The 23,925-nt window shown below is 40.2% G+C and overlaps 2 protein-coding genes across 2 annotated transcripts in view; one reads left to right on the top strand and one right to left on the bottom strand.

The window, feature by feature from the left end:
• Nucleotides 1–432: 432 nt before the first annotated feature.
• Nucleotides 433–9,417, bottom strand: LOC309505769 (uncharacterized protein; the record flags this gene model as incomplete). Its single annotated transcript, XM_082179228.1, has 7 exons — nucleotides 9,298–9,417; nucleotides 8,071–8,157; nucleotides 7,738–7,988; nucleotides 7,291–7,422; nucleotides 1,742–1,882; nucleotides 1,490–1,604; nucleotides 433–650 (listed from the first exon to the last, which is right to left on the bottom strand). Exons 1-7 carry the CDS (start codon nucleotides 9,398–9,400, stop codon nucleotides 433–435), a joined length of 1,047 nt encoding a protein of 348 aa, XP_082035354.1. The 5' UTR covers nucleotides 9,401–9,417.
• Nucleotides 9,418–11,053: 1,636 nt separating this feature from the next.
• LOC309505768 (NLR family CARD domain-containing protein 3-like) overlaps nucleotides 11,054–23,925 on the top strand; it is a gene marked incomplete at its 5' end in the record, with an annotated part of 54,286 nt that continues 41,414 nt past the window's right edge. The window contains 3 exons of the mRNA XM_082179227.1: nucleotides 11,054–11,241; nucleotides 14,893–15,067; nucleotides 15,188–16,617. Of these exons, the coding sequence (XP_082035353.1) occupies nucleotides 11,054–11,241; nucleotides 14,893–15,067; nucleotides 15,188–16,617 (1,793 nt within the window). The remainder of the gene's footprint in view (nucleotides 11,242–14,892; nucleotides 15,068–15,187; nucleotides 16,618–23,925) is intronic.

Here is a 23,925-nt window from a genome sequence, read left to right as displayed (position 1 = left end):
AAACATATGCACAGAAGAGGATAAATAACCTTGGATTATGCCACATCAGTCCTAAAGCTATTCTTAGAACATTTTTAACACATAATTAGTGCTATACATAAACAAGAGATTTATGTGCTTTGCAAAGTTTGTTTTTAGTACGATCAGTAATCCCCTTAAATGAACATTGTAAGAAGCACTAGTAATGTTAAGAACAGCAATACATTTCAAAAATATATTAACATTTCTTAAATGTATCAAAGAGAATGGTCTTGTTGACACATTGCTAAAAACCTTACCACCTTATTTCTACAACTTATTGGCTAACAATGAAATCATAACTGTAAATATAGCCATGTTTACATAAGTGCATTGGGTTGAAATGAACATGTCAATATGTAACACTGCTACATAAAAAGGATAAACAACTCCTTGAAACTGTCCCTCGAGTAGCTAGATAAACCCAAATCCAGGGTCTGCTGTACGAACAGCTCCTTCAAGAGCTTCTTTGAAGTTGCTGAAGCCTGTATGATGTCCTGGAATTTGCAAGGTCTCATAGCAGGTCTTGGACTTTGGCAGCAGACCAGAGGTAACCTCAATGTAGAGGTGTTGTGGAAAGACCACCCAGCCAACCCAAAACTTGAGGAGGTCTTTCAAACTCTCTGAATTGGCTATGGAAAAATGACATAAAGACAACATTTAAAAATCCATTATGGTCTGTTTTCTGTATGAAACTTCATTGTTTTAATCTCACAACCAATACACAACTTACAGACAATAGATAAATAAAAGTACTGACACTGACAGTTATAATAATCCACCTAACTCCTAACTCGTTATCTCCACAAAGGATGTTTTCAATGCTTGTCTGTCTGTTTGTCAGCTGCATTGTGCAAAAGCTACCAGGCCAATTTCCCCCAAACTGGTGTAACACAGGTAAAGGGAGGAACTATTAAATTTAGGAGTGGATCCAGACCAAGAATTGCCAAAATTACACCATATATCATCTACCTGTATATAAATATTAATTAAATGAATTGTTATTGGATTTTTCAATCTCTGTCAGTCCTTGAATGCATCATGTGCAAAAAAAGGCTTACCTGAGGAACGAAAAACAAATTTAAGTGGACTATTATGCTTTGGTGGAGGTTTGAACTCCGAGTGACCTTGGAGTTGTCATTTTTTGAGAAATATTTTACAAATACCAAAGGATTCTGATGCTGCTTTCAGAATTGTTCATATGTAATTTTTTTGTGCCTTAAACACAACAATAAAATAGCTACACAGTGTGTACCATTGCCTGACAATGGTACAGTATTGAACTGATGGAAGACATTTATGGCAGATTTATTTAACCTCACAACAAAACTATCCGGGAGGATAGATGATGTGTGTTGGGCATAAAATATGTAAAGTTACATTTTAAACTATGGAAATTCAGGTTCATGTGTACCAGTATGGAAGCAACCTTACCGTTATTTCTTACATGACAAGTTATTACTTAACTTACCATTTTCCACGTACTGCCGGAAAAATGCGAGAGCAGAGCACTGCAGTTCAATGTTGCACTCCTGCTCACTGTCAGAGCTATCATTTGAAGGCCAGATGACTCGTTCAAGAATCATCTAGGTAAATGTGAAGGTAGATACAAAACCATCAGAATGGATGGCATATAAACTCTCAAACTGAAATACTATATCTTGTGTGATACTACCAAACATCTTGAATGAATGGCATAGGATTAATAATGTAGACATGGTACCTCTGGCATGACCACCAGGCTCGATGAACGGGGGAAAAGAACGGCAACAGTCTCTGGTTTTTCCTTAAGAAGTTGCATAACTCCAGTGTCTTTCAGGCCTTTTTTCAGTTGCTTGATCTGACGGATCCTTCGAGTAATCACCTGAATAGGATTATCCAAATTCAACTGACTAAAAATGTAGTTTGACATTTAAAAATTGAACCTGCTGTAAAGTAAGAATGATTTAAAAAATAGAAATGTTAATAGATTATATTTATCAATTAAAATGCAAAGTGAGTGAACAGAAACAAAATATAAATCACAAGAATATTTGGCGTGACCATCCTTTGTCTTCAAGACAGCATAAGTTCTTCTTGGTACATTTACACAAAGTCAGTGATCTTTTAGCTTTCAGCAGCATGACAACAACCCCAAACATACAGCGAAAGAAATTATAATGTATATCATCTAATATAGTCATTCACATCTTCAGTTTAAAGAAGAACATTGTGTCCTGGAAGTGATGGTATGGCCCCCACAGAGCCCTGATCTCAACATCATCAAGTCTGTCTGATTACATTAAGATAGAGAAGCAACTGAAGCTGTGTAAATCCACAGAAGAACTGTGGGTAGTTTTCCAACATGTTTGGGCTGAACTACCGGCAGAGTTCCTTCAAAAACCTTGTGCAAGTGAACCTAGAAGAACTGATGCAGTTTGAAGGCAAAAGGGTGGCAAAAGGCAAAACAGTAAACCCACCACATTTACATTTACATTTACATTTAGTCATTTAGCAGACGCCCTTATCCAAAGCGACTTACAAATTAGGACTAAGTTCAGCGAGTCATCATAAAGAGGCAAAAGCAACAACAACGCAGGAAGTGCTCAAAATACGAAGTTCAGGTATTATTCAGAGTAGCATAAGCCTGATAAGTGATGTTTCAAAGGGAAAGGATTTTTTTTTTTTTTTTTTTTTTTTCTATAAGGTTAAGTGCTCACGGAAGAGATTGGTTTTCAGCTGTTTTTTGAATGTTGTCAGGGATTCTGCATTCCGGATGAGGGTGGGGAGAGCGTTCCACCAGCATGGAACTGTAAATGAGAATGTTCTGGAAAGTGATTTTGTGGCTTTCTGTGATGGAACCACGAGACGTCGCTCGTTGACCGATCGTAGGTGTCTGGTAGGGATGTAGACTCGTAGGAGTGAGTGAAAGTAGGAGGGAGCTGAGCCTGTGATAGTTCTGTAAGCAAGCGTCAGTGCCTTGAACTTGATGCGAGCAGCTAGAGGTAGCCAGTGCAGAGAGATGAACAGAGGAGTGACGTGGGCCCTCTTTGGCTCGTTGAAGACAAGACGAGCTGCAGCATTCTGGATCATCTGTAGGGGTTTGGTCGCACATGCTGGGAGTCCAGCCAGAAGGGCATTGCAGTAGTCAAGCCTAGAGATGACCAGGGCCTGGACGATAAGTTGTGTTGCATGCTCAGTTAGGAAAGGCCTGATCTTCCTGATGTTGTGCAGTGCAAACCTGCATGATCGAGCTGTCTTTGAAATGTGATCTGTGAAGGTCAGCTGGTCATCAAACGTTACTCCAAGATTTCTGACCGATCTTGATGGGGTGATTAATGATGACTCTAGCTGGATGGTGAAGTCGTGCTGTAGAGACGGATTGGCAGGGAGGACGAGAAGCTCAGTCTTTGCCAGGTTGAGCTGCAGGTGGTGTTCCTTCATCCATGTGGAGATGTCCGCCAGACAGCTTGAGACCCGTGCAGCTACTGTGGGATCATCTGGTTGAAAGGAGAGGAAGAGCTGTGTGTCATCAGCATAGCAGTGGTAGGAAAAACCGTGTGCCTGTATGATGTGTCCCAGTGATGTGGTGTAGATGGAGAAGAGGAGGGGACCAAGAACTGAACCCTGGGGAACCCCTGTGGTCAGCTGATGTGCTCTGGATACCTCGCCTCTCCATGCGACCTTGAAGGACCTACCTGTGAGATAGGACTCAAACCAGTGGAGTGAAGTTCCTGTGATGCCCAGTGATGAGAGGGTGGACAGAAGGATCTGATGATTCACCGTGTCGAAGGCAGCAGACAGATCCAGGAGAATGAGGACTGAAGATTTGGAAGCAGCTTTTGCGATCCGTAGGGCTTCTGTGACTGACAGTAATGCAGTCTCAGTTGAATGTCCTTTCTTGAAGCCAGATTGGTTGACATCCAGCTGGTTGTTTAGAGACAAGAAGGATGTTAGTTGGTTGAAGACAGCTCTTTCAAGTGTCTTCGCAATGAATGGTAGGAGAGAGATAGGTCTGTAATTCTCTACCAATGATGTGTTTAGCGTTGGTTTTTTGAGCAGTGGGGTAACCCGAGCCTGCTTGAATGCTGTAGGGAAGGTGCCAGTGTGGAGGGATGAGTTGATGATGTGTGTGAGTGATGGTAGAAGTGTGGGAGAGATGGCTTGTAGAAGGTGTGAGGGGATGGGGTCAAGCGTGCAGGTGGTAGGGTGACTGGAGAGGAGAAGTGTAGATACTTCTTCCTCGGTTAGCGAAGAAAAGGAGGACAGAGGGGTATTGGCTGTGGAAGGGGTCGGTCTGGGTTCCTGTGTGTGTGGAGCTGAGAACTGACTGCTGATAGCTGTTGTTTTGTTGGTGAAGAAGGTCGCAAAATCGTCAGCAGTTAAGGAGGAGGCGGGAGGTGGTGGAGGTGGACAGAGGAGAGAGTTGAATGTCTTGAAGAGTAATCGTGTGTTGGAGGAGCTGTTGATCTTGTTGTGGAAGTATGAAGATTTTGCAGCATGAACATCAACAGAAAAGGAGGAGAGGAGAGATTGATACATACTCAGGTCAGATGCGTCTTTTTATTTATGCCATTTCCTCTCCGCTGCCCTGAGTTTGGTCCGGTGTTCCCGAAGAACCTCAGATAACCAGGGGTTAGAGGGAGTAGTGCGTGCTGGCCTGGAGGAGAGAGGGCAGATAATGTCTAGAGAAGAGATTAGAGTGGAGCATAAGGTGTCCGTTGCGGTATTCACATCCAGAGATGAGAATTGTGAGGGTGGGGGAAGAGAGGATGACACGGCAGAGGAGAGATGGGAGGGGGAAAGTGAGCGCAGGTTTCGTCTGAAAGTGACTGGTGGTGGGGGTGGGGGTGCAGGGGTAGAGAGTTGTAGACTGAAAGTAATGAGGAAATGATCTGAAACGTGGAGAGGTGTCACCAGGATGTTTTCTGTGGTGCAGTTGCGTGTGTAAACCAGGTCCAGTTGGTTGCCTGATTTGTGAGTAGCTGTGGTGATGAGTCGTTTGAGATCGAAAGAGGCTAGGAGAGAGGTGAAGTCTGTTGCATGTGGCTTTTCGAGATGAATGTTGAAGTCACCGAAGACTAGAAGTGGGGTGCCGTCCTCAGGGAAAGTGGACAGCAGCACATCCAGCTCATCTACAAAGTTACCCAGCTGACCTGGGGGGCGATAAATGACTACAATATGGATTTTAATGGGGGTTGTAAGTGTAATAGCATGATATTCAAATGAGTTGTTGTTGCATAGAGAAGAGAGCGTGGAGTATTTGCAATTGTTAGAAACGAGAAGCCCTGTACCCACACCTCTCCCAGACTGGCGAGGGGAGTGGGAGAAGGAGAAATTGCTAGAGAGAGCAGCAGGGGTTGCTGAGTCTTCTGGACGAATCCAGGTCTCAGTCAGCCCCAAGATACTAAGAGTAGAATGAGATGCAAAGGCTGGAATGAAGTCAGCTTTATTGACTGCTGACTGACAATTCCATAGACCCACGGAAAGAGAGAGAGGAGTATGTGAGGATGTGAGGATGGGACGCAGATTGGCAGTATTGCGCTGCCTATTGCGCGTGATGAAAGGACGGTGCCGAGAGATAACAGGAATGTATTGAAAGCACATGTTGATTAGGGTGAACAATAAGGTAAGTAGAGGGAAGAGAAAGGGAAGAGGAGATACTTAAGTGCCTTTCTGGTGTCCTTGCTCGGTGGAGTCGCGCAGGTAGAGTCGCTGGTCTTTTCCCGAGTCGGTCTTCACACGAGGAGGCTGAACACGAGAGCTGAACGCTTCCGCTGACGCTTCCGCGACAGCGCGCAAATTACACAGATATACGGATAATGCTTTCACCGCTTGAGTGAGTACAGCTGTTTCGGTCGGGCAATTAAGTGTAAATAACGCGAAAATGTGGCAATTCCAACCTGCTAGGAGCAAAGGCTTAAGTGCAAATGTAACAATAATTTTAATTTTCACTCGCGGCTGTTGTTAATTGTGCCAACGCGTCTCTCTAAAATACAGAATTATGTGAAGTTAAAAATACAAAGTAACAATAGGATCGAAGATAGGCTTACCTTGACTAAAAACAACAATGAAATAACAGGGTGAACAGAGTATTCTGGCAAAAACACTTGCGCGTTCTAGCTGTGCCTCTAGTATGCTTGTCGCTGGTCCTGCTGGAATGATCTGAAATGTCTCTATTTAAAGCTATTCTTACAGATGCTGTTTCGGTCGGGCAATTAAGTGTAAATAACGCGAAAATGTGGCAATTCCAACCTGCTAGGAGCAAAGGCTTAAGTGCAAATGTAACAATAATTTTAATTTTCACTCGCGCCTGTTGTTAATTGTGCCAACGCGTCTCTCTAAAATACAGAATTATGTGAAGTTAAAAATACAAAGTAACAATAGGATCGAAGATAGGCTTACCTTGACTAAAAACAACAATGAAATAACAGGGTGAACAGAGTATTCTGGCAAAAACACTTGCGCGTTCTAGCTGTGCCTCTAGTATGCTTGTCGCTGGTCCTGCTGGAATGATCTGAAATGTCTCTATTTAAAGCTATTCTTACAGATGCTGTTTCGGTCGGGCAATTAAGTGTAAATAACGCGAAAATGTGGCAATTCCAACCTGCTAGGAGCAAAGGCTTAAGTGCAAATGTAACAATAATTTTAATTTTCACTCGCGGCTGTTGTTAATTGTGCCAACGCGTCTCTCTAAAATACAGAATTATGTGAAGTTAAAAATACAAAGTAACAATAGGATCGAAGATAGGCTTACCTTGACTAAAAACAACAATGAAATAACAGGGTGAACAGAGTATTCTGGCAAAAACACTTGCGCGTTCTAGCTGTGCCTCTAGTATGCTTGTCGCTGGTCCTGCTGGAATGATCTGAAATGTCTCTATTTAAAGCTATTCTTACAGATGCTGTTTCGGTCGGGCAATTAAGTGTAAATAACGCGAAAATGTGGCAATTCCAACCTGCTAGGAGCAAAGGCTTAAGTGCAAATGTAACAATAATTTTAATTTTCACTCGCGGCTGTTGTTAATTGTGCCAACGCGTCTCTCTAAAATACAGAATTATGTGAAGTTAAAAATACAAAGTAACAATAGGATCGAAGATAGGCTTACCTTGACTAAAAACAACAATGAAATAACAGGGTGAACAGAGTATTCTGGCAAAAACACTTGCGCGTTCTAGCTGTGCCTCTAGTATGCTTGTCGCTGGTCCTTTTGGTCCTTTTGCACCACCCCCAACACTCACTTCACTTTTGGTCTGAAAGCACCTTAAGAAATTATGTAGAATTATACTTACAGAATGGTGAAGGATCTTTTCTGCAAGCCAGTTCCTGTTGGTGTCATTAACAACAGTGGGCAGATCCCAAGCCACACACATTTCGGCAACATTGTGTTTATCAGCTGGGCTCAAAGGGTCCTTGCCGGTAAGCTGTTCAATGTACAATTAACATATGCGATTGTTAAAACAGCTGCTCATCCAAACAATTACTTGATACATTTGCATCGAGTCAAACATCAGCAAAAAAAAAAAAAGAAAATCCCAGAAAAATAAGGGAAAAGAGAAAAAAAGGGAAGAAATAAGTATGTCCAAAAATAAAGAGGTTACATATTATGATGTCACATGAAAATTTAGTTGACTAATATTTTATATACTGTATACAGTAGGCTACATACATTGGGCATTAACTAATGATATGGCATTCCCATAAATAAATAATATCAAACAACAACAACAAAGACATACCAGAGTGACAACTTCCCTCACATCAATGTCTGGGCTGTCTTGAGGTGCAAGCTGGTTTGTGTCTTCTTTTCCAGAAATCAAGTCCAAAATGGCTTGGCTTAATCCAGTCAGCCTGGGTCCCCCATTTAAAAAGGAGTGCCCAATAATCCATCCAGCAACATGAAAGATATCGCCTTCCAGCAGGAAAGTAGAGGTGGAAGGCACCAGGTGGTCTTCCTCACCAACAAAGAGCAAACTTTTGTTGGTGTCATCTTAAAAAAAAAAAAAAAAAAAGTAAATATATTGTATTTTATTCGAGAGACATAGTAACACAACCAAATATACATTATATACCTAGGCCAAAACTGAATCCAGACTGGAGTTTTGAAATCCCAAATGTGAAAAAGAATCTGTTCACTCCATCTCCCACTGCGGGATCACCTGTAACATGAGTTGAGAGATGCATTACATTATTTTTTGGAATGAATATATTACTATTACAAATCATTTGTGCTTGAATATGCCACTTACTGACACCTGTAACAAAGCAGTAACCACAACCCTTTATACTGCCATTAACACAGGTTTTCCGTGTATTTGTATTCTGTGGATTTGGTCATTTTTTGTGAAAAAAAGGCATGATGTAGTAGTAAAGAAAGTTACATTAAGGATCTTAGGGGTTATCAATGCCATATATCCATTAGGGTTGCACCTAACGATTATTTTCATTATACTATCTTCACAATTAAAAAATTAGTCTATAAAATGTCAAGAAATTGTGAAAAATGCTCATCACAATTATACAGAGCCCAAAGTGACATCTTCAAATTGCTTATTTTTTCCAACCAACAGTACAAAACCCCAAATACCCTTCACTCAGAAATGGCAGAAATCCCTTATATTTAAGAAGATGAAATCAGTATGTTTCACATTTTTGCTTTAAAAAAATGACAAACAATTAATTGATTATCAAAATAGTTGTCCATTAATTTTCTTCTCTAATGTCTCTATATTGCCCATTACTTGATTAGAATTGTACAGAAGTAATTCAATTGGGAAAAATATTCTGGTTTGTTTTTTAGTATTAACAAGATAATATTCTCAGAATTGCCGGATACGCTTTCAGGAACAAACAATCCTGCTCAGTTTTTCTAAGTCAACCTCAAAATCCAGTAAGATGCTCTAACCTGCATGAAGTAGGCCATGGTGGCTGCTGCTAATCAGCCGACCCTCTAATCACAACTGTGCTAGGCCTGTATGATTTCAAGACAGTGTCAATAAACAAATAACAATACCATCTATATTAGTTAAAGACAGGAGTATCTCTCAATGTCTGAAACCCAAACCAAACTCAACTGGATTAAACTAAACTGGTGAGACATGTTTGCTTCCATGAAATCAAGCTAAATGACATCTTTCTGGGGATTTTGAGGTGTCAATTCAGAAAAACGAGCAAAAAACGTCTCGTGAAAACTATGAAATATCAGCGGAGATGAAATATCATCTATCTTGTATACTATATTATTTAATAAAGTATAATCACTTATACTATCCAATTCTGTTGGAAACACTGAATAGTACCTTTCAAAAACACACAAAATGGACTGGCCCAGTTGATGTTATTTTGCTTGTAGAAAACCACAACCGCACGCTCTTTCTCCTCCTGGCTCTCATGCATGTCCATTACAACTTTCAGACTGCTGAATGTTTCTGATTGTTGCAGTAAATCTCAGCTGCCCTTTCTGGATCCTTTTCAGCTTTCCATTCTGAAAATTATATTGGAGAGAAAATCAAAAACCAGTCAGTTATTATACATTTAATAATAATAATAATAATAATAATAATTACATTTATTAATTTAGCTGACTTACAATTTCTATACATGTCAGAGGTTGCATGCCACAGGAGCAAGTAGGGGTTAATTAATTATTATTAGTATTATTATTATTATATCAGTGGTTAAGCGGGCTGCCACAAACAAATCAATATATAGCATGACGTAAACATGCTATGGCTCGGATCGTTAGGTGCGGTGTGAGCGCAGGCCAGTGGGGACAATCGTGCTCGGGCACGGTACAAGGCATCCGGGCCTAGTGTGAGTACGCCCTTATGCAAGGATTATACTTTTCCATGCATGCGAGACAAAAAAAAAAATCTGCAGAAGGAAGTATAAACAGAAGTACGGTAGTCCGTGTCCGCAGCTGTCCTTGTCCGCGTTCGCTCCTGAGTATATTTGAGGCTTTAGAAAATGCTCTTAACCTCCAAGATCAATCACTGACAGATATTATTAGCAAGGCAGTCTACTGTATAAGACCATATCAACACTTTGTAGAAGGAAAAAGGGTCAACTATAAGAAAAGCTCTTGAACATACCGACATTATGACTTTTTTCAGGAGATAGAAAGATGTTTACTGAATCACTGTTACTGCTGCATGATGGCTGTTCTTCTCTCTGACTTGATTGCCTTCTGAGTCTGTGTGGGTCACTGTCGGTTTGTGGCCATCTATCAGTCTGTCTCTCAGTGTGTTGCCTGCTTTCAATCTGCATCTGCATGTGCATGTCAGCCTCACTTTGTGTGTGTCTATGACCACTGGCCTCTGGTGTTGCCTGTCTTTCTGTACTGGTGTCCATCTTTCCATGGTTGTCAGCCTCAGCTTGTAACTTGGGAGTTTCTGTGTTGCCAAAATCTCTGAAATTTAAGAAGAGATTAAAAATACACACATTTAAAGAAACTTCTAATTTTTATTTAATTGATAAATAATTTCAATATAACAATATAACATACCTTGTACAAATGTCTATGTGATCCTGCATATTGCAATGTTTGAAACTGTTGTGGCAATACATGCATTCAACCATAGGTCCATCATTTTCATCAGCAGAACTCCCCCATACCTAGAATAAGAAGTTAAAACAAACTAACAAATAAACATGGAATTGAAATGTTAAGTTAACACATTCATCAAACAACGATCATAACAGACACACTGTAATTATTAAAGGAAACACTGCACTCTTTCAGATTGTGCATAAGGGGGTTTTCACACCTGAAAGTCCGCACCAAGGTCCGAACCAAAGTTCATGTTTTGATACATTCGGTTAGTTTTGGTCTGGTTTCACACTGCAATTCTGCGACCGCACTAAAGGACTTTACATGAAATACTTGCGTACTGTCGTCATCATATATGTACTCTTTGCTGTAACGTTACCTTGACTTTGACAGGAAAATACACATTGCACTTAATATTTTTCTAACATTAATGTAACTTACCTTGAACAGCATGGTGGGCGCGAGTCGGTGTTGCGTTTAGACCGAACCTGTTCGGTGTTGGTAAAATGGACGAGGGAAAGGTGTTGGTCGAGGAAGAAGCCTCTCCACCGTTACTGGAAGCCTTTTCTTTGTCCAAAACGTCCAGCGCCTGTCTCAACAAAGATGCTAGCTCTGGCTTTGCCATCGTTAATATGGCAGCCAACGTGGATGGCAGCTGCACGACAACTTCCACTTTGAAGAGGACGCTCTGCCAGTGTGCTCCTTAGCACTGGGAGCTCCCTCTGCTGTCCATAAGGTGCCTTTGCGCACCAGCCATTTCAAACCCAGCCTCCAGTATTTGGGCCACGCCTCCTTATTTGCATACACTCCTCAATCCTCAATCCTCAAATGCCCAATCCTCAATCCTCAAATGCCCAATCCTAAATCCCCAAATCCCCAATCGTAAATCCTAAATGGCTAAATGATTAAATGCCCAATCCTAAATCCTAAATGGCTAAATGCCCAAATGCCCAATCCTAAATACAAAATGCCCTATCCTAAATACCAAATGCCCAATCCTAAATACCAAATTCATTTTCGACTTAGACTTTTAGTTTTCGACTTAGACTTTTAGTTTCAAATTTAGACTTTTAGTTTTCGTTTAAGACTTTTAGTTTTAGACTTTTAGTTTTCATTCTGACCCAATAATCCCTCCATAGCCCGCTGTAGTGCCGCGCCGTAAAAAGCACCGTGCTCAGCGGGTCCCGGAACCTTCCCCCACCCGTCAAAGCTCGCCGGTTCGCCCGCCAGCTTCACCGGCTTCGTCAGTGTCTCTTCCTGACGGACAGCGGCCGCCATCTGCCGCCATCTGCCGCCATCTGCCGCCGCTTCCGTCGATGACGCTGATGAGAAAGCTGCATTGGGGGAGGATGATTCCTGCTCTCTCCTGGCATCGGGCAGTGAGGATTGGGCGAGCTCTGTGGATCTCGCGCCCTCTGGTCGCGCATCATCAGGCAAAAGAGCTAGCATCGAGTCAGAGCTGATGCGCATACTCGCACAGGCCGCGGCGAGCCTCGGCCTCGAGTGGTCTACGCCTGAACAGCCTGCTCACAACCGGCTGGATGGATATTTTCTTCCCGGGGAGCGCGCTTCGCCTGCGTCCAGACCAGCGCCCTTTCTTCCTGAGTTACACGAAGAAGTCGCTAAGTCTTGGAACGCCCCCTTCTCAGCTAGAATGCGCTCTTCTGTTTCGCTAGCATTCTCCGCTGTTGACGATGCTAAAAACAGAGGTTACCATTCGCTGCCGCCGGTCGAAGAAGCGATAGCAGCCCACCTTTGCCCGCCCTCCGCTGGACGGCGCGCTAAGCTGGCTCTACCTTCAAAAGCTTGCCGCATGACGTCAACCCTGCTCCGCCGCTGGGCAGGCTGCGTCAGCGCTGCATACTATTAGAAGAGGGAACGAGTACTGTGTATCTTGCCGTGCATGCACACGCTCTGGTTAGCTTCGGCGATGAAAAACCAGATATCAGCTGCCTGCGAGCTGTATTTATAGGCCTAAGCCACGCCCGTTTCGGCGGGACGTGACGCAGTGGGCGCGAAGCACCCTCATTGGGTCTGACGTCACGCTAGGCCTCGCTCGATAGGCTGCTGCAGTTGATTAAACTAAACTGGTGAGACATGTTTGCTTCCATGAAATCAAGCTAAATGACATCTTTCTGGGGATTTTGAGGTGTCAATTCAGAAAACGAGCAAAAAACGTCTCGTGAAAACTATGAAATATCAGCGGAGATGAATTATCATCTATCTTGTATACTATATTATTTAATAAAGTATAATCACTTATACTATCCAATTCTGTTGGAAACACTGAATAGTACCTTTCAAAAACACACAAAATGGACTGGCCCAGTTGATGTTATTTTGCTTGTAGAAAACCACAACCGCACGCTCTTTCTCCTCCTGGCTCTCATGCATGTCCATTACAACTTTCAGACTCCTGAATGTTTCTGATTGTTGCAGTAAATCCCTTCTGTAAATCTCAGCTGCCCTTTCTGGATCCTTTTCAGCTTTCCATTCTGAAAATTATATTGGAGAGAAAATCAAAAACCAGTCAGTTATTATACATTTAATAATAATAATAATAATAATAATTACATTTATTAATTTAGCTGACTTACAATTTCTATACATGTCAGAGGTTGCATGCCACAGGAGCAAGTAGGGGTTAATTAATTATTATTAGTATTATTATTATTATATCAGTGGTTAAGCGGACGTCACGCTAGGCCTCGCTCGATAGGCTGCTGCAGTTGCCGCAGAACAGCCAATAGGCACACGAGCCGTCTTGCCTATGTCTGTATGCTGCCGCAACACGTTTTACAATAATACAAAATTAAGGATAATTTTTTGGCTTCAATATCTCGCGGAAAAGGGATTTCCCCTAGCGTAAGATACTTACGCAGTACTTGTTCCCTCTTCTAGAGAGAACCGAGGTTACGTTAGCAGGGTTCCCGCGGGGTCTTAAAAAGTCTTAAAAAGTCTAAAAAAGTCTAAAAAAGTCTAAAATTCTGAACTTTAAATTTAAGGCCTTAAAATGTCTTAAAAACTGCCAGATTTTCATCCGTGGTCTTAAATTTCATTTAGTCAGGTCTAAAAAAGGTCTCGCCAACAGGCCGTTCACATATCGCATCTTTTGCACGCTCAAGTGCGTTCAAATGTAGGCGCGCGCTCATAATTGAAGCGACGCACTCGTTTTTTTCCAGGCGCAGCGAGATAAAAAAAATCTCAACTCTTCAGAATGCTGCAAACGCACCGCAGGTCATGTGACAAGAACCAACCAATCAGCTTCGCCCCTTTCCGTAACAACATTGAAAGCTCACTCAACTGGAAGGATGCGGGTGCACCCAAACACTACACTACGGGTGTTTTTCTCTTCTCCGTAAATAAATCTTGAAGCAGAGCTACAGCAAGCGTTTCTCGCCGGTGGAAATCCATTAGCCACTAAAACTTCTTTGTCATTGTGGAGAGCGCAGTGCATGGTTGCATAGCAACGACAGACACCACGGGAAAATCCGACCGAATTTTACTATTAATAATAAAAGATAAGCTAAAGTGCATTGTAAATGTCAATAATTTTTTTTATAAAAAATGATTTAAAGTCTGAAATATGTGAGGTTTATCTTTTTATAAAAAAACTTTTTTGTCAATTTTATTTGAACTTGTACATGTTAGTATATAACATGTTGCAAGACACTTTTAAAATCTGGCTATCATTTTTAATGGTATTATTTTTATGTTTATGTAAACAAAAAGTGCATATTGATGCTAATTTTATTTGTTATTTGCTGGTTTTCGACATTGTGTAGTATTAGTACTTTTTGAACAGGATTCTGTGATAACCGTGGTCATTTTTGTCACGATAATCATTGAAATGAAATGTTCATGCCATTTCATCTCTAGTTATGATCAACTATGATCAACTAAAATCAACTAATTATGTGTTTTTTACAGTATAATATGCATAGTACAATTTTCTATAAAAAAAATTATATATCTGATTCTGATTCTGACACACGTTGTTGGGTGTGGAAGGTTACTAATGTGATTGTTTTATCTGTAAATTAAATGAATGTTTTTTCAATTACTTAATTCATTGAAATAAAATGAATTCATTGATTTGAATTTTTGGCAATGTAGGTCTTAAATTTCAAACTTTATGGTCTTAAAATGTCTTAAAAAGGTCTTAAATTTGACTTGCTGAAACCTGCAAGAACCCTGCGTTAGTAACCGAGTACGTTATCGTCCTTCGTGTGAACGGGCCTTAAATGATGTTCTGTGTCCCATAATACAGAAAACAAATAATTTTGTAATTTATGGTTATTTATTTCTCTGACTTGTATAATAATGTGGTATTTTAATCTTACAGCCATGACTCTAAACCTGCTGAAGTCCTCAACACATTGAGATCAAATCTGAGACAGAAGTTTGAGTGTTTGTCTGAGGGAATATCAAAGCAGGGAAACCCAACACTCCTGAATGAGATCTACACAGAGCTCTACATCACAGAGAGTGAAAGTGGAGAGATCAATAATGAGCATGAGGTGAGACAGATTGAGACACAGTCCAGGAGAGCAGAAACAGAGGACACACCGATCAAATGCAGTGACATCTTTAGACCTTTACCTGGACAAGACAAACCCATCAGAACTGTGCTGACAAAGGGAGTCGCTGGCATTGGAAAAACAGTCTCTGTGCAGAAGTTCATCCTGGACTGGGCTGAAGGGAAAGAGAATCAGGACGTCCAGCTCATATTTCCACTTGCTTTCAGAGAGCTCAACTTGATGGACAAAACACTCAGTCTTTCAGATCTTCTTCATCACTTTTTTCCTGAAACCAAAGAAATGGACATATCCAGTGATGAGTATAAAGTGTTGTTCATCTTTGATGGTCTGGATGAGTGTCGTCTGTCTCTGGATTTTCAGAGCGATGTGGGGTTGTGTGATGTGACTGAATCAGCCTCAGTGGACAAGCTGCTGACGAACCTTATTGTGGGGAATCTGCTTCCCTCTGCTCTCATCTGGATCACCTCCAGACCAGCAGCAGCGGATCTCGTCCCATCTGAGTGTGTCCATCGAGTGACAGAGGTACGAGGCTTCAGTAACACACAGAAGGAGGAATACTTCAGGAAGAGAATCAGTGATCAGAGTCTGGCTGACAGGATCATCTCACACCTGAAGTCATCAAGGAGCCTCTTTATTATGTGCCACATCCCAGTGTTCTGCTGGATCTCAGCCACTGTTCTAGAGAAGATGTTGAGTGAAGCAGAGAGAGGAGAGATTCCCAAGACTCTCACTCAAATGTACACACACTTCCTGCTCATTCAGACCAACATCAAACATGAGAAGGACTATGAGAAGAAAGTGAAAGATGAGGACATGATTGTCAAACTGGGGAAACTGGCTTATCAGCAGCTTCTGAAAGGCCACCTGATCTTCTATGAGAAAGACCTGAGCGAGTGTGGCATTGATGTGGCAGAAGCATCAGTTTACTCAGGATTGTGCACTCAGATCTTCAGAGAGGAGTTGGGCTTGTATCAGGGGAAAGTCTTCTGCTTTGTTCATCTGAGCATTCAGGAACATCTAGCAGCTCTATATGTGCATCTCTCCTTTATCAACAATAACATCAATGTGTTTGACCAGATTACCAAACCAACTAATGGAGACAAAGTTTCCCTATCTGATATCCATCAGAGAGCTGTGGATGAGGCTTTACACAGTAAAAATGGGCATCTGGACCTTTTCCTTCGTTTCATTCTGGGTCTGTCAGTGGAGTCTAATCAGAGTCTCTTACAAGAACTAAAGACACAGACAGCAAACAGCTCTCACAACAATGAGAAAACAGTTGACTATATTAAAGAAAAGATCAGTGAGAATCCCTCTCCAGATAAATACATCAATCTGTTTCACTGTCTGAATGAACTGGGTGATCTTTCACTAGTGAACGAAGCTGAACCTCATATGAGCTCTGGAGGATTATGTGATGTGAAACTCTCCTCGTCTCAGTGGTCAGCTTTAGTGTTTGTGTTGTTGTCCTCAGAGAAGACACTGCAGGAGTTTCACCTGATAGACTTAATTGGAGACAGAAATGATCGGTAAGTAACACTGAGTGCAATCATTACAGTCTAAAACATTATGAACAAAGAGAAACTCAGAGATCAGAGGTGTTTAAATCACGGGGCACAGATTGATTTCTGGGATATTGTACATAATTTGCGGGTGTTTCTCAAACCGTGGCTGTGTCCTAGTAAGGCTGCATATCTCGACTGCCACGTCATCAAGCGCCTCTGAAGGCCGTCTCAGTTTGAAGGATCTTTTGAAGACAGACTTCATTTTGTGTCTTTAATTCAGATCATTTTGAAGGATGCATCAAGTGTATCCTTCGTGTTCTTCAATCTCCCACAATCCTTTGCACACATTCCAATTCATGTAAAAGAACTGATGGAAAAATGAGTCGGCACTCAAATTTATCTGAGTTCATTATGAAAATGTAAGACACAAATAATGTATTCGAGATGAAGGCATACATGTTATCTTTTGTTTCTGTGTAAATTAATCACTGAACACTAAACTGACAATAATGTAAGACACTGGGAGACACAGACGGCTGTCATTCACTGTATTGCATTAATAAAAAAGCCGGTTAATATAAAGATATTTAATACAAAGTATTTTTCCAAAATTACGTTTTAATAGTAATAGCAAGTGGACGTCCTCGGATCTTCCTGATGATGAAAATTATGTCACGCGGACGGCCAAAGTAAACTTGATAAAACAGTTAATGGCCTTGATGGTGTTCCTGGTGGCGTTTAGCTCTTCACAGTGGCGTAGTGGACGGGCACGCATGGCATATTAGATTATTGTAGTTATTATTATTATTATTATTAGGATACTTTTATCATAAATTAATATTACAATTAATTTGTCCCGCAATATTTTCAAAGCGCATCACCACATAACTGACGTGCTGTGAGGATAAAAGATTAGATTATATGATGAAGACGAGCAGCTCGCCCTCGGGGAGAAATGTGAGTCTGTTAAGGGATGTAAAAATGATGGCGCACTCGCAGAGGCACTTCGTGCACGGTGGAATCAGAGAGGTTCATCCACAGTGTAGAATACATCAAGTGCCCACATAAATGACAAAACAAAACAAATCCAAAGTACCAAAGAAATAACAAAAGGGAATAATAAACCAGAAATAATAAATAAATATTTATTTATTTATTTATTTATTAATTACATGGCTTGGTTTAATTCTAATGTAGAATGCGGTGTGTTATTTCTTGATAACCGCTGCGAAGTATAACACACCGTTGCCATGAAAAACAGAGCGTTGCAATGGACGCAGGATTCTAACCGTAGAGACGGAACGGACTATTTTCTTTAGCGGAAGCAATACAATCGTTTTTAAATCAATAATCTCCTTTTTAAATCAATATTTTGTGTCAAATTATTGATTTATTTGGTAGGTAGCCATGTGATAAGCGGGGTAATGTAGAGCTTCACGTCGGGATTGTATTTGCTATAACAACCGCCTCGCTCTACATTATCCCTTACATATCCTATATATATATATCCACCCGCTCCTATGATAGCGACAGTGTGAGGGAGGAACGAGACGTGTGTGTGTTTGTGTGTGTTTGTGTGTGTTTGTGTGTGTTTTGTGTGTCTGTGTGTGTGTGTGTGTGTTGCTTCCCCAGCGGTGGCAGCTAATGTTACTTTTCACAATCAACTTACTTCTCATTTCAAAAACAACTTGTTTAGCACAAAATACTTCTTGATTCATGAAAATATACGCATTTGACAGGACAAAAAAATCTGATATGTCACAATATTCAATTCTATTAAATTAAAATTTATTTGTATAGCGCTTTTCACAATACATATTGTTTCAAAGCAGCTTTACAGAAAGTGCATTTCAGAAATGTACATAGAAAAATACAGTTAGTTAGTCATGTATTAATTTAGGGCATAACATATCGCCAGCATCGAGTCATCTCTTCACAGGCGTTGAGTCGTCTCTTCACAGGCGTGGAGTCGTCTCTTCACAGGCGTGGAGTCGTCTCTGCACAGGCGTCGAGTCGTCTCTTCACGGGCGTCGAGTCGTCTCCTCACGGGCATCGAGTCGTCTCCTCACGGGCATCGAGTCGTCTCCTCACGGGCATCGAGTCGTCTCTTCACGGGCGTCGAGTCGTCTCTTCACGGGCGTCGAGTCGTCTCTTCACGGGCGTCGAGTCGTCTCTGCACGGGTGTTGGGGCATCTGAAGTTTCCATGAGAGGCTGGATACAAACTGGAGCTGACGAACTCTATTTCTAGCGTCCCGAGATAACAACAGAAAAGCAGATGGGAAATAATTAGCATAGCTGCTGTTTATAATATTAATGCATTCGATCCGATTCAACTGTAGTATAAAAGATAAGTATTATGTGAATGCTTGGCTAAAGAGATGCGTCTTTAATCTAGTTTTAAACTGGGACAGCGAATCTGAGCCTCGAACAATATCAGGAAGGCCATTCCAGAGTTTAGGAGCTAAATGTGAAAACACCCTCCCTTTAGTGGACTTAGATATCCTAGGAATGACCAGAAGCCTCGGATTTAGCGATCTTAAAAAGCGCGATGGATTGTAGGGCGATAGAAGTTCCGTTAAATACCCAGGAGCTAAACCATTTAGGGCTTTATAGGTCAGTAGTAATACTTTGTAATTGATACGGAACTTAATAGGTAACCAGTGTAGAGATGATAAAATCGGTGTTATATGATCATATTTTCTTGACCTAGTAAGAACTCTAGCAGCTGCATTTTGGACTAACTGTAGCTTGTTTATTGAGGATGCAGGACAACCAGCTTAATAAAGCATTACAGTAATCTAGTCTCGAGGTCATGAATGCATGAACTAACTTTTCTGCATCAGAAACAGATAGCATGTTACGTAGCTTAGCAATGTTTCTAAGGTGGAAAAAGGCTGTTCTTGTAACATATGAAATATGATTTTCGAAAGACAAGTTGCGGTCTAGTAAAACACCCAGGTCTTTTACTGTAGTGGATAAAGTACCAGGACATCCTTCTAAATTGAAGTTGTATTGTAAGAGGTTTTGTGGGCAGTTTTTTGGACCAATAAGTAATACCTCCGTTTTATCTGAATTTAATAGCAGAAAATTACACGTCATCCAGTATTTTATATCTTTAACACACTCTGTCAATTTAGATAATTTAGTGTTTTCATCTGGTCGTGATGAAATATATAATTGAGTGTCATCAGCATAACAGTGGAAATTAATTCCATGTTTTCTTATAATATTACCAAGTGGCAGCATATATATTGAGAATAGCAGAGGGCCTAACACAGATCCTTGCGGCACTCCATAGTTTACTGACATTATCTTCGATTTTTCCCCATTTATCAGCGGTCTGATAAGTACGATCTAAACCAGCTTAATGCCTGTCCATGAACACCAGTGTAGTTTTTTAGTCTATCTAAGAGTATTTTGTGATCTATAGTGTCGAACGCAGCGCTAAGATCGAGTAAAACTAGTATTGAGATACAGCCTTGGTCAGAAGCTAGAAGTAAATCATTTGTAATTTTAACGAGCGCAGTTTCTGTGCTGTGATGCGGCCTGAATCCTGACTGAAATTTTTCATAGATATAATTTTCTTGCAAGAAAGAGCACAATTGTGCGGACACAACTTTTTCTAGTATTTTAGACATAAATGGAAGATTTGAAATGGGTCTGTAATTTGCTAGGTTATTATGATCTAATTGTGGTTTCTTAATGAGAGGTTTTATAACTGCCAACTTGAATATTCTTGGAACATGACCTAAAGATAAAGACGAGTTAATAATATTGTGAAGAGGCTCTTCCACTACAGGTAACACTTCTTTCAGTAGTTTAATGGGTATTGGATCTAATAAACATGTTGTTGGTTTAGATGCAATGATAAGTTTATTTAGCTCTTCCTGTCCTATAGTTGTAAAGCGGTGTAGTTGTTCTTGAGGGGTGATAATTGAGGTTGAATCATAAGACATCATTAAAGATTGTACATTTACAATTGTGTTTCTGATGCTTTCTATTTTCTCAGTGAAGAAATTCATAAAATCATTACTACTAAACTGTAACGGAATATTTTGCTCAGGTGATGTCTGTTTATTTGTTAGTCTAGCCACGGTGTTAAATAAAAACCTTGGATTATTTTGGTTATTTTCTATTAGTTTGTGGAGATGCTCAGCCCTGGCTGCTTTTAGGGCCTTTTTATAATGTGACATACTGTCTTTCCACGCGATTCTAAAGACCTCTAAATTAGTTTGTTTCCATTTACGCTCTAAATTACGAGTTTCTCTCTTGATAACATGCGTAGCACTGTTGTACCATGGTGCTTTAGTTTTCTCTCTAACCTTTTTTAATCTAATTGGTGCAACAATGTCTAATGTACTAGAAAAAATGGTGCTCATAGTGCTAGTCATTTCCTCTAGTTCATCTGTTTGTTTGGGTTCACTGAGCAGCTGAGATAGATCAGGTAAGCTATTTGAGAATCTATCTATAGTGGTTGGATGGATTGTTCTGCCTGGTCGATAACGTGGCGCAACATGACAAATTTCAGCAGTACGTAGTATGCAAGTTACCATGTAATGATCAGTGACATCATCACTTTGCGGTATAATATCTATATCGGTTGGATTGGTTCCATGTGATATAATTAAATCTAGTGTATGATTAAGACGATGAGTGGGGCCAGTGACGTTTTGCTTGACCCCAAAGCAGTTTAATAAATCTGTAAACGCAGCCCCTAACGCATCATTTGTGTTATCTACGTGTATGTTAACCCTCTGGGGTCTAAGGTGTTTTTGGGGTCCTTGAGATTTTCTGACATGCCCTGACATTTGTGCTTTTTTCAGTTGCTTATAAACATATTAATGGCAAAGGTGTAATTACACTCTATTTAGCACAAACAGGGCTACCATAATATGTGAGCAACATGTATGTACATGTTTGTATTTTTGAGAGAATAATGTTTATGCATGGTTATTGAAAAAACTAAAAACTAAAGTTTCTGAAATAAGGCCACAAAACACATACTAAATATGTGTCAATAAGACTTTTGACTAATGGATGTTGTCGCCTAGTGTTTTTTCTTCAAAATGATGTGAAAATCATCCTCCCTAATCATTCACATAAAACAATACATTGATTTAAATTTTGCAAAACACTTTCTGTTTGGAAAGGCAATATGCAAGTGGGCGTCAACGATCCAACACCATCATGCATATTTAGTGGTTCACACCTGAGGAGACAATGGGGCCCGTATACTTAATGAGCCATTCATTCAGGTGTGTCACTGAGCCACAAGAAAGAATGCAAGAGCAATATGTGTATATATATATATATATATATATATATATATATATATATATATTCTACCAAATTGGTTCACAGTTGGAAACATCTAATTTTTATTTTATTTTTTTCACAAATTGTGCTTGCAAATTGTATAATATCCAAGGAAAACATGTCTAGTAATTGTGCAGTTAATTCTCATATTTTCAGTTTTGGAATATGTATCCTCTCCCCAAATTTGTCACTAATAAAACACAATAAAAATTATTTAAAGAAAAGGCTTATATTTACCTTTTAATAGTTTGTTTACATCTACCTTGTAAATATATATTTTTATTAAAAAGGTTACAATTACAACAACAATTCAAGTGTAATCTTTCTTTGTAAAAACTAAAGTATACATTTTATCATACATATTTCAAAGTTAAGGATTTGATTGATTATTTGATTACTTTATTTTTGACAAAACATACTATATTTAACATATGAGCAAAAAATGGCAAACAAAAGCTTATTTGAGGTGGCAAATATTTTACAGTAAAAATGTATAATCTATCCAAAACTAGTCAACGAAATGTTGTCTTTCATATGTCTGTAACATAGGTCTTTCGTTTTTATTATAGGGAATATAAATGTTAATTTGCAGTTTAATACATTGCTTATACAAATACATTTTATTTCAACATATTTCAGTCGATTTTTACTCATCTCAGTATAGCAATACAGTTTGCTAAAAGCGGATTATTCATTCACACAGAAACGTGATTCAAATTGAAACCGTCTTTTTGCGAGTTGTGGTAAACAGCGCATCTCTGCCGTTCATTCATTCACACACAGAAATGCGATTCACTTGAGAATGAAAAAAACGTACTAGAGTATTCTCAGGATCCGTTGCTCCTCGAAATACCAGCACTTCTGAGGTAAATTTCCCATTATTATTATTATTCCTCACAGCGCCGCGAGACGGTGTAAACAAGTACAATGATCTGAATAAACTTGATGTGTTTTCTCGAGCTGATATGGGGGCATTCACAGTTTGTATGGGATCGCCTCAGTCATTTGCATTTGAATAGTGCGCGCTCTCCGTGGGCGGGGTCACATTAAAACTTAATGAGCTGAGATGAGAACGACTGACATCTCGCTCTTTTCATACAGATTACATAAACTGAGAATATTTGGTTTTTTTTATCAAAATTACTTCATTTAAAAGAAGAGAATTCAAGCTTCATGCCTGTGTGTCTGTATGCCTGTTTGAGTATTCTCTGAGTTAAGGCCATTGCACACTGAGTCCGAAATTCACATCCGAAATTTTCGCACGTTAAAAAAAAAATTCGACCTCACGTTATGTCAATCACGCTTGCCCACTGTCTACGAAACTTTCGTCCGTAATAAAAAAATTCGGATCGGGTTCGATTTTCTGCGTTTTTCGCATCCACAGCCAGTATTTTGAGAGGTTTTATGACAATTCAGAGCCACCGTACAAGCGAATGACAAAATCCACAATGGATTGAGCAGCCAATTCGATTACTAATCATGTATTATTTGGGTATAAAATATAACCTGTATACAGCTGTTCTGTCTGCCCAGCGCTTCCGTCGGCCGTGTGCGTGTGTGTGTGTGTGTGTGTGCCCATACCTTAGACATACTGCCATGCAGTCTCTGTTCAGGATCGATTGGTTCACGGAAATTGGTGGTCTTCTTTTTAATATGTGGCTCCAGTATCGCTAGCAAAGCATCAAACTGTTCCACTGACATTCTGAGGTAAATTTTGAATCGTTTGGGATAATTTCGCAACTCCTTGATAAGGAGGTGAAACTCTCCTTCCTCTCGGCGCAATCTCAGGATTGGATGGACCCAATATTTCCTCTTTCTTTTTCTCTTTTTAAGAAGAAAGAGGGCAACAAAATCATCCTCACTGCTTGACGAATCCATTTTGTATTTTTTGCGTTTTTTTCCGCAAAGGTTTAATAAATACGCATCGGACTCAGTGTGCAAGGTTTCTGTGCGTGACGAATTTTAAGGCTGACGAACACGAAAAAACGCATCCGAAAATTTCGGACTCAGTGTGC

The sequence above is a fragment of the Leuciscus leuciscus genome, assembly GCF_965113295.1.
Source record: "Leuciscus leuciscus genome assembly, chromosome: 9".
Classification (NCBI taxonomy): domain Eukaryota; kingdom Metazoa; phylum Chordata; class Actinopteri; order Cypriniformes; family Leuciscidae; genus Leuciscus; species Leuciscus leuciscus.
This window is presented reverse-complemented; position numbering and strand designations above follow the sequence as displayed.